The following is an 11,265-nucleotide window of genomic DNA, read 5'->3' as shown; positions in this document are numbered from 1 at the left end:
AGAGGTGTAATGAGCGGATTGTGCTTATAAAGTGTAGAGTCCGCCATGCATTAGACTGCAAATACACCTTTCTGTGCACACATGGCATGTGTCCTAGTGCACACGCTGCATGGCACTTTGTTTGAGGGGCCTTGAATGACATCATTTGCAATTTCATTTCACTTACATCACTCCTGAGCGTGTTTGTCTGCCACGCTGGAGGCGTGTCACACGTTGTCTTTTAGCCTATGGGGGAAAAAAACAAAAAAACAGAGTCTGAAATACTTTGGCTGTGCTGAGAGACAAGCCACCGGCCACGAAATGACACACACACACACGCACACTCTTTAATAAGCAATGGTTTTGGCCCTAGGCCTGCAGTCAGTATTCATGCTGGAGTTCTGCCTAGGCACCTGGGTGAGGCTATGTGGTTCTCATTCCAGGATTAGGGCCTTGGTTCTCTCCACTAACCCAGGAACCTATCCTTGCAACAAAGCCCGTTGCCAACTCTGTCCACATAGCTATTCAGGGGACACTATCATAGGGCCTAATCACATCAGCCACACTATCAGAGGCTCGTTCACCTGCGCATCTACCAATGTGATATATGCCATCGTGTGCCAGCAATGCCCCTCTGCCATGTACATTGGCCAAACTGGACAGTCTCTACGTAAAAGAATGAATGGACACAAATCAGACGTCAAGAATTATAACATTCAAAAACCAGTTGGAGAACACTTCAATCTCTCTGGTCACTCGATCACAGACCTAAGAGTGGCTATCCTTCAACAAAAAAGCTTCAAAAACAGACTCCAACGAGAGACTGCTGAATTGGAATTAATTTGCAAACTGGATACAATTAACTTACGCTTGAATAGAGACTGGGAATGGATGAGTCATTACACAAAGTAAAACTATTTCCCCATGTTATTTCTCCCCCCCACCCCACCCCCCACTGTTCCTCAGATATTCTTGTTAACTGCTGGAATTAGCCTACCTTGCTTGTCACCATGAAAGGTTTTCCTCCTTTCCCCCCCCCCTGCTGCTGGTGATGGCTTATCTTAAGTGATCACTCTCCTTACAGTGTGTATGCTAAACCCATTGTTTCATGTTCTCTGTGTGTGTATATCAATCTCCCCTCTGTTTTTTCCACCAAATGCATCCGATGAAGTGAGCTGTAGCTCACGAAAGCTTATGCTCAAATAAATTTGTTAGTCTCTAAGGTGCCACAAGTACTCCTTTTCTTTTTGCGAATACAGACTAACACGGCTGCTACTCTGAAACCTCACATCTGGTGTGTTAACCTGAACAAGTTAAAAGGAAACACCAACCAGTTTGTTCAACAGCATGACCATTTTTAAATACTTTTCCATATTTATAAACTTTGAAATGTATTTGAAAATAAAGTTGACAGTGACAGGAATAACTATTACATAAAATTAGTCCAACATACACACAAATCATGTGTGCTTCATTACAAGACTTGTAGATGTCTGGCTAGTTTTATGAAGTGCAGACCTAAGGATCAATCCTGTAAACGCTTATACACGTACTTAACTTTATATATGTGAATAAGCACTTTGACATCGTGACTGCTTGTGTGACTAAAATTAAGAATGTGCATAAATGTTTGTAGGTTTGCACCCAAATATGCAATTGTATCACATTTTGTACAATAAGATATAGCGTACATGTTTTATATTGTCATAAAAAGGATAAAGTGGATCAGTTAAGTGGAGGCAGAAAATGTAATTAATGTTTTACAGATTACTCACTCACACATATACTTTAAACTTTTAATTAAAACTGGTTCCTTTTTTTTTTTTTTAAAGCTCTAAAAATTCATAGCATAAGTTGTGATTTGCAACCCTCTATATAGACACTTATGGCTTATTTTGTTTTAGTTGAACCCAGTTTCTAAGGGGTTGTCTACACACTGTTTTTGTACTGCTTTAACTATATTGGTTTAGATGCAGATGTAGTTAGTGGTACAAACCCTTAGTTTGGATGCATTTATACTGATATAAACATGCTTTTACTAGTATAGCTTATTCTGCATGTTAAGTTATACCAGTATAAGCAGCTTAATAATGGTATAACTGTATGCACACACTCTGTTGTACTGATTTAAATACATTGATAAGAAATCATGCCCCTAAGTGAAATAATTCAGTATAAAAATAAATCAGTATAAAAACTGCGGTTAAACCAGGCCTAATTGATTTAACTATACTGAAACGAGTCTGGTTTAAACTGAAATAAGAGTGTCCACAAGAACCTTTTGCACCAGTTTAATTAAATCAATTTAAAATCACACCTTTAGTTAAACTAGGATGAGAGAAAAGGAGTACTTGTGGCACCTTAGAGACTAACAAAGAGCATGGGTGAGAGAACGGATGGTGCCTTAGGGCTTGTTTACACTGGCAATTTACAGCACTGCAACTTTCTTGCTCAGGGGGATGAGGACAAAAATATTCCCATTCCTATGCTTGGGAAGTGGACTGCCTCACCCAGACAAGAACCCTTTCCAGATTAAAAAATGTCTATATAAAATATTAGTTGCCTTATTTTTTCCATGTGAAGAAAAGGCCGATACCTGCCCCCTTCCATCATAAACTATTGCAAAATCCCTTACCTCCTTCCAACACACACACCCCCTTTTTGATAAAGGCCCTGATCCTGCAAACACCTATGAATGTGCGTAAAGTCAGTGGGACTGCTAGGCTGGCAGTTGAACTTTGGCTGGCTTCACAAGATCTAGAGTAGGGCAGTTAAAGTATAATTATTATATAATTTAAATTGTTATTTAAAATCTATTGTAGTAACATCTAGAGGCCTCAACCAAGCTGGTCCCCCTTGTGCTTGGATCGATATAGCGAAAATGGGTACCTGCCTCAAAAGTCTTACATTCCAAAAGACAAGGCATAACATGTGGATGAGAAAAACAAGTGGATTAGGGTAAGGCAGAGGAGATGGGTTAACAAGAATGTGATTTCTTTCTCTCTCTTTTAGAACTTTTCTTTCCTAGAAGTTGGCAATGAGGAGAGACCAGCCTGCCAACAGCCCCCAAATCCTGTTCTATGGGATTACAGAAAGAGGGGAATGTGCCAACCCAAAGATTCCCCTTCTTAGTTATCCCAATGTAATTATATCCCTGAATTTCTTTCCCATTATCCTCCTAGCATCCTCCCTTTTGTGTTCTCACACTTCTCTGGAAAAAGACCCAGAGAGCTCCCTGGGCTCTCCCCACTGTCAGAAGGATCTTCCCCTTGTGCATCAGGAGGCTAAGTTGCCTTGTGAAATACAGTAATGTAAATGAAAGAAAAACTGTTAATTTATGGAACTATTTGTTGTGAATAAGAAGATTTTGTTGCTTGTTTTCAGCATTCAGAGTCTACAAAGAGAAAATGCCCTGTCCTCACCAGAAGTGCTTCTGCGAACTTGAGGGGCAGTGCTGTGAACTCTGAACCTGGCTCACACCTGGGGCTTTCACCCCTGGACGGGTGGGGGTCTCCAGAGGGGAGCCCGGCCAGCATTGGGGCTCTCAGCTCCACACAGAGCTCACTGCCAGGAGCCTGGCTACCCCTAGCTCCTTGCTGCCCCCCATCTTGGGGAGCCCCAGGGGGCAGCTGGGCTCCCAGTGGGGATCCATGAGTCTGGAGCACTGTGAGGAGTCAAGAGCCCGGGCAATAGCTGGATTTACAGCTGGCACCTCCACCTGCCCAGGGGTGACAGCCCCAGCTGTGAGCGGAGTTTGGGGTTCACCATAGGGAACCTACCAGCCTTTCTCGTCAATTTCAGAGCTCCAGTGGAGCAGTGAAACTGACAAGAATGACAGCCAACAGCCAAAGTAAGTAAAGCAATGTCTACACAGACACTGCTGTTGCCTTAAGTACATCTGCATGAGCCCCACGCCTCTCATGGAGGTGGAGTTATGTCAGTGCAATAGGGCACTTACATGGGCTGCAGCAAGGCTGTAATGCAGACACTGATGTAATTAGATTGACATGTGCTGGCTTACATGGACCTAACTTTGTTGTGTAGACCAGCTGCTTTGTACAGGGCCATGAATGAGGTGGCCTAGTTTTGGTGGCAGCCCCCAGTGGACCATGGAGTGCCACAGGAATCTGCAGATGGAAGGTGCAACCACAGTGGCCAGAACCTGCCCAGCCTACAGGTAAACCCCCCCGGTGACCCACACGGAGAGCCGAAGAGGCAGGCAGCAAGTGAGAGCGAGAGGAGCCTAAGGCTACAGCACAAAGCGACTCCAACTCCTCTGCCCTCTCTGCTTCCCTCAGCCAGGCTCGGCCCCTCTAAGCGGGGGGGGGGGGGGGGGGGGGAGAAGAGGAGGAGGAGGAGGCCGACCCCTCCCAGAATGCCTTGCGCTCGGCGGAAGCCGGGCGCGTCTGGGAGCTGAGCGGCCGGCTCGCAGCTCGGCGCAAGATGGCGGCGGGCGCCTCGGACCCCCTGGAAGAGATGCTGCTCTTCTCGGAAGAGGTGGACGAGAAGGCGGTCAGCGACCTGGTGGGCTCCCTGGAATCGCAGCTGGCCGGCGGGCGGGGCTCCGCCGAGGGCCCCCCCACTAACAGCAGCCCCCCATCCCACCAGCAGCAAGAGCACCAGGAGACCCTGGTGGAGGGCGGCAGCCCAGTCCGGCAGCAGCAAGGGCACCCTGCTCCTCCTCATTTCGCCGGGGCAGAGGAGGCAGCCAGGTGTCCAAGTGCCGTGAGCAGCCCAACCCCAGCCCCGGGGACACCCCCAGCCTTGTCCCCCCCCCCGGCGGCGGCCGGGCGGGGAGCGAGTGTAAACAGTAGTAGCATGCAGCAATCACATGGAGCAGCTCCTCGCAGCATCACCCCGAGTCCACCTGCTGCCCCTGTCTTACTGCAAGCCGCTGCCCCACCTCCGCCTACTGGCGCCCTAGCCCAGCCTGTCAACAACCACGTGGATGTCAAGGCCACTGCTCCCGCTGCTGGCAGTGGTGCCCGCGAAGTGGAGAGTCCCAGATCTGGGTGTAGTCCTCCTGCAGCAGCCGCTGGTGCGGTGAACAGTGTGTTGCCGCTTAACTCCGAGGCCGCCACTGCTGGGGGGTCGCCTGAGGCTGCCGGTGCTGTCACTCCAGCAGCCACAGCAAGTCGGGAACTTGCAAAGGCGGTACAGCTGGGTTGTACAGCTGCTGCTGCTTCTCCTCCTCCTGCTGCTCTCTCTCTTCTCCAGAGACCTGCACTGCATACTGTTCCTCCCGCTGCACATAGTGCGAATGGCACTTCCTCCAGCGCTCCTGTGGTTGTCACTCAGAGCCTAAAGGCTGGTTGTGCCCCAGCAGCAATAACACAAGTTGTCAACCATCAGAATCCGTCTGTCAGCCACAGCAAACCAGAATCCTCCACAGCACAGACTAAACTCCTCACACACAATCCTGCAGTAAATGCACTTAGTAACTCTACCAGTTCTGTTCCTACAATGAATCTTGTCACCCATCCAGCCCAAAGTTCAGTAGCTAACTCTGCCCCTGTAGCGTCCAGCACCATCACTCTCAATGCTATATCTAAACCCACAGTAAATATTATAGGGGCACCTGGCTCTGCTGTTGGTGTAACCAAATCAGCCACTGCTGTACCAGTCCTCTCTGCAGTCCCCCAGTTGCTGTCACCCAGGCCTGCAGTAGGCACTGCTCAGAGAATAGTTGCACCACAATTGATTGTTAGACCGCCTCAGCAGACTACAATCCAGTTGCCTCCAGGTTTTACTATACCACCTGGTAAGTGGAAATTACAGGCTTGTTAATCTCTGCTAACCCATTTTCTCACTGTGATTTTTCAAAGTTGTGGCGCTGCTACAAACCATGTACAGAACTATCAAATAAATGTGTGATACACCAATAATCACATGTTTTTAAAATGAATTCTGTTCTAATAAACACATTGTCATTACTAAAAATATTATTTAATGAATTTAAAATTTGTGGGGTCTAATTTAAAAAAATGTTGCGATGGTTGTTGGGGAGAATTATTTGCTTTGTTAAAGGAAAATGTTAATCACAGTAAGTTTTTTAAAAACTCTGCAGTAAAATAAAACACAACACTTAACTTTATTTTAGAAGTTGCTGATTTATAGATAGGTGTAATCTAGTTGTAGGTCTAAATTTTGTTAAATTTTATTTACTACTGCTGACATTGGGAAAAGTTCTCCCCATTCAAGCTCTGTCTGTTCTGATGTGGCTAATTGAATAAACTAATGTAATGCTTTCAATCTCAATACATATATTGTGCTATTCACCATAGTATCTGGGCCTCTCCTCACATCAGTAGGATTCACCCCTAATTCCAAAGTAACAATTTTACCCCACTCTCTCTGCTCATAATGATTTCTTAATTATTCAGTCTTGTTGATACTCAACAATAAACTGTTAGTAGTATATGGCTTTGTTTTCTAAAAATACTAGTTCAGTAAGGTTTCATAGTAGCAGGCGTGTTAGTCTGTATTCGCAAAAAGAAAAGGAGTACTTGTGGCACCTTAGAGACTAACAAATTTATTTGAGCATAAGCTTTCGTGATGCATCCGATGAAGTGAGCTGTAGCTCACGAAAGCTTATGCTCTAATAAATTTGTTAGTCTCTAAGGTGCCACAAGTACTCCTTTTCTTGGTTCAGTAAGGTTGACCATAACCAAAACAACAGCAATATATCCTCATGCCAACAATTCCTGATTTAAATGGCTATTTTACTGTCAGTCTTGAATTTTGAAGGGTGTCCGATATTGTTCTGTCATGCTTGAGTGCTAGTGGTGCAAATAGTGCACAAGTCTTCGCCTCTGAAATTTGGTGATTTGTTCAAATGAAGTTTAATTGTTTTTCTTATGCAAATAAAGAATCTTCATCCATTAATACATTGTATGATCTGAAATTGTTTTTCTTGCCTCAGAATTCCTTAAAGTGTTCGATGTCAGTTAAGTAAATGAAGTTTATGGACTGGTATGCTTGCTGGTGTGAATAAAAATTTGTCTTTAGTGCAGTGTTTTAAATAGTTGTGAAGTTGACCACAGGTAATGAAACTCCTGCCATTTTTTTTTTTTTTTGTAGACTGCTACTGCATAGACCAGGCAAATTCTTATGACTTTATGAAGATCTCATTTAACTTGGAGCAGATATCAAGTTGTTTTTAGAAAGTGTAATTATGTAGATTAGCACACTTTGCTATTGTTTCCTATACCCTGGCGTGTATGTCATAACTTACCATCAATTTCAGAAGCTGAATGCTATCATTGCTTTGTTCTACTGTTTGGTTGTTAAACAGAAGAGGAAAACGATACTTTTGAAAACAAACATTTTATAGATTTTTAGAAAATATTTTTGAAAGATATTAGTAGCATGCAATCTTGTTTTTGCTCTATAGAACTACTGTATAGACTTTCTAGTCAATCAATTAAATTTAGTTAAATTTGAATATAAAAGTCAAACAGACAAGTGTTCTCAGGGGATAAGCTGGAGAGAAAATGAAAATATCTATAGTTCAACTGCAGAAGTAATGGACAGCTCATTACTGATTTTAAAATAGTGCAGTTTTAATAGAGGAAACTTGTGTTTAAAGCTGAAACTTTAAAAAATACTCTTTTTTTTGAGTAGGTCTTCTTAAATTATATCACAGGCTCTTAAAGTCAGCTTCCTGTTTAGCTAGCTGGTAGTAAAGTTGAATAACAGCCCATAATATTAGATGCTTCAGATGTGCATATGTTTTATAAGCATAGATCAGTAAAACTAAATATAACAATGTCCTGAACCTGAATTAATCACATTCATTTTAAAAGCAAATTATCATATATGAATAGTTATACCTTCATAACAGTAAATATTTCTACAACTTGAATAGCAAACTTAATCATTCATCACAATTACTTTGACTGTCCCGTTCAAATATATCCTATTGAAAAATAAGTCTTACAACCACAAAACAAAAATTCCTATAGAGTAAATAGATTGAGATTTTGGGAAGTGCCCATAGGTCCATGTGCTGTAATAAACTCTGTGAAGTACAGTGTATGATCAGGCTGTTAGGTGTAAACTTTAAGAAAAAATTGCATGGATTTGTACATACTGTTGTGGTGGCTGCATGAACAAATGTCTAATTACATCTCTTAACTGATCATTTGCATGTACAGTTACCACAGCTGTTCAGTTAAATACAGTAATGGTGTGTTCAAATTTATACAATGGTGCTGTGGGAAAGACCTCACAACAAATAGGGAAAATCAAATATAGTGAAATTAATTGTAGAAATAGTTTTGTCAAATATGCAAAATAATTAAAAAGAATCTTTTCAGTTTGCCCTTTTCTTTATAGTAAGTATATGTGGTGTTCTAACAATACTAGGCAAAATAAGTTAAGTGGAAGTATGATTAAGTTGACAGCGTCCCTTTAAATGGATGATTTTGTTTATCTTTTAGTAGTAAATACCAGAAGAAAACACTCAATTCTGGTTCTTCACCTGCTTTTGTAGTTAGGTCTGTATCTTCCTCTTTGAACTTCCCTACTTGGTGATATGAAGTGTAGGGACCAGTCACAGCCCAGCTACTTCAGATCTGCTTCTCAGTTAATTTCCATTTTATGTAGGGAAGATTAGCAAGTGTTTTCTAGGTATCTCCCCATAAGGTTAATTCACGTAAAGAGAAATTACAGTACTTACAAGGATTATACTTGAGCTCAGAGTTTATATGTGGAATCAGATAAATACATGGCTATTAAATCATGTGATGCACCCATGTCACATTCCTTAAAAAAGTGTAATCCCTAAATATGCTTTTAATTTTACTTATATACATTGAGTATGCACAAAGCAGTTGTGGCTCTGATTTGTTCTTATGAGTTATATAGTTTAATTTTTAACTCATGAAAATTAAATCTTTCAAACTGCTTGCAATTGCATATATTATTATTAAGTTGTTAATTGAACTAGAACATTAAATTTTATTTGTTTACAAACACGTAGCAAAAAGGGTTATTTTCAAAATTAAAATGAGCTCATCTGGTTTGCAAAATAAGTGAATTTTTGGTTTTTGTTATCCTGTTTTATTTATTGCAATAATATTATTTATTGTAATAAACATTGTTATTGCAATATAGGAACAGTTATGGTTAACAGTGTTAAGTCAAAAATTAACAGACTAATAAACTGAAAATGTAGCTGGAGCATTCGATTTTGGCCTAGGATATAGGTTAGGCTCTGCACTTGCAAACACTTACGCACAAGTTTAACTTCGTGCATTCAGTGAGTCTTTGTCTTCAGTGGGACTACTTGTGGGACATAGGTTCAAGCCATGTGTAAGTCTTTGTAGGATTGGGTTTATAAAAATAAAATCGGATAGGGCAGAGGAGGTTCAGCAGTGGACAAAGGCAAGGGAGGTGGTGGGGGAGGCACAGAAGATGCCTACTTACAATTTAGTTCAAGAGTTGGAGTCTGGTGTAGATTCCCAGGACTGGAGCTGGCTACAGAGCAGGGCTAGGACAAATGAGGCATCAGTGGGACTCTGTATTGGCACAAGTGTCTCTGCCAGAAGATCCCATTTCTGGATCAGGATTTAAGAATTAAATGGAACTCTTTTCCCCCCCCCCCACCCCCATGCTCTGTTACTGTCTCTAATTACAGCTTTACATTTTGTCACCTTTTTATACAGTCAGTTAACCAATTGTTACATTTGTATGGTTCAAATGTAACACAAGTTGTTTCGAGCTGTATTTTTAATTTTTTTCCCTGCTGATAGTAAGCACTTTCCCTTATGAAATATCTGATTTTATACTGTTATAAACATGTCAGGACTGATGAATGAAGAAGGGAAAATGTTAAGCTACTGCATGTCAGTTCTATTCATAGTACTTACTATTATTTTGATTATTTTCATTAGGTATGGTCTTGGTGCGCACAGAAGCTGGACAGCTTGTAATGGTACCTCAGCAGGTTTTAGCCCAGGCTCAAGTGCAAGCTCAAGTACAAACACAGGGGCAAGGTCCTGCCAGCATCTCATCCAGGCTTCCAGTGCCCACAAGTGGTCCAGTTTTTCGTTTAACGGCAACCCAGGTACATTTTTCATTCTTGTGATTATCATTTTTCTTTATGATCTACTGTTTTTTCTATCAAACACATTATAAAGCTGGGATTCTTTTCAAATTTGTTCACGTAAACCTTTTTTTTGAAAAAAAATTACAGAAGAGGGAAATGTATCTCCCCTTTAGCCAAAGAATGGGTTAGTTCCAGGGGTCCAGGAAATTTCTCTATATGTCTACATTTCAGGAGTCCCATATTATGGCTTCTGTTAAGGCCCCTTTGGAAATCTCTGAGGAAATCATACATGCTGCTGATTCAATAGGTGACTCTCTTCCTTCTGAGTCAGTATTGATCTAAATCCCCAACATGGTGTTTGGGGGCATGGTGCTGTTAAGATTAATTTTTCAAATAAAATGAACAACAGGTGTCTTTTAGTCATTAAATATTATTATACATTATTCAAGAGTAAGGATGGTGATTCTCATGTTACGTTAAGATTTCAAGTTGGGTGATTGCGTTTTGCATACCTAAATTTCTCTATTAAATTAAGTTGACTATGGTATCCTTTCCTGCCCTATAATATTCTGTAGAGTTTGATGTTAAAAAGTTACTGTATTTCCACACAGAGGTACTAAGATTGATATTAAGCTTCTAATAAGTTTGTAAAGTGCTTTGAGATTCTTCTAGCTAAAAACTCCCAAACCTATATTAATGCAAGTAATTATCATTTAACTAAGTGGTATTTTAAGGAGGTTATTCAGCTTTGGCTACTTTGGACTATAACATTAGAGATCAATATTTCTGAGCATTGTTACTGTGCAGCTCAGCCCTAGTAATGCTCTTCTGATTTGTGGGGGAAAAGTTAAGACTGATTTGGTTAGTTCTTGTGAGTACTATGACTATTAGTAACTCTGAGCTGCTGTGCTAATGCAATAGCGCCCCCTTTGGTCAGAATTAGCTTGGTCTGGGAAGGCAGTCAGTCAGCTCCTTTTAACTGAGTCTCTATGATAGTCCTATGCCAGGCTATGAAGGGTGTTAGTTTCAGTCTAGCTAGGTGTACGGGTTTCCCCTTGTACTTGGTAGGGTCAGCTGATCCTGGTCCTCAGGGGGTCTCAAAACAAACAAAACAAAACCCCTTTTGTTCTTAAGTTTCTGTTGTGGCATTGGTAGGGGAACCCAGGCCCACCCACTCCACTGGGTTCCAGCTCTGGGCCCTTAAACTAGGCAGGCCAAATAAGGCAACAACTCCT

The 11,265-nt window shown here is 41.6% G+C and overlaps 1 protein-coding gene across 8 annotated transcripts in view; it reads left to right on the top strand.

Annotated features, from left to right (window-relative positions):
* The first annotated feature begins 4,343 nt into the window (after window positions 1-4,343).
* Window positions 4,344-11,265, top strand: part of LOC119841149 (transcription initiation factor TFIID subunit 4-like) — a 215,303-nt gene continuing 208,381 nt past the window's right edge. For all 8 annotated transcript variants that reach the window (XR_006275011.1, XR_006275012.1, XM_043494760.1 and 5 more), the window contains exons 1-2: window positions 4,344-5,740; window positions 9,876-10,048. Coding sequence is in view for 6 of the 8 variants with exons in the window: in XM_043494760.1 (XP_043350695.1) it covers window positions 4,423-5,740; window positions 9,876-10,048 (1,491 nt within the window). In the remaining 2 variants the exon portion in view is untranslated. The remainder of the gene's footprint in view (window positions 5,741-9,875; window positions 10,049-11,265) is intronic.

The sequence above is a fragment of the Dermochelys coriacea genome, chromosome 12 (genome assembly GCF_009764565.3).
Source record: "Dermochelys coriacea isolate rDerCor1 chromosome 12, rDerCor1.pri.v4, whole genome shotgun sequence".
In the NCBI taxonomy this organism is placed as follows: domain Eukaryota; kingdom Metazoa; phylum Chordata; order Testudines; family Dermochelyidae; genus Dermochelys; species Dermochelys coriacea.
This window is presented reverse-complemented; position numbering and strand designations above follow the sequence as displayed.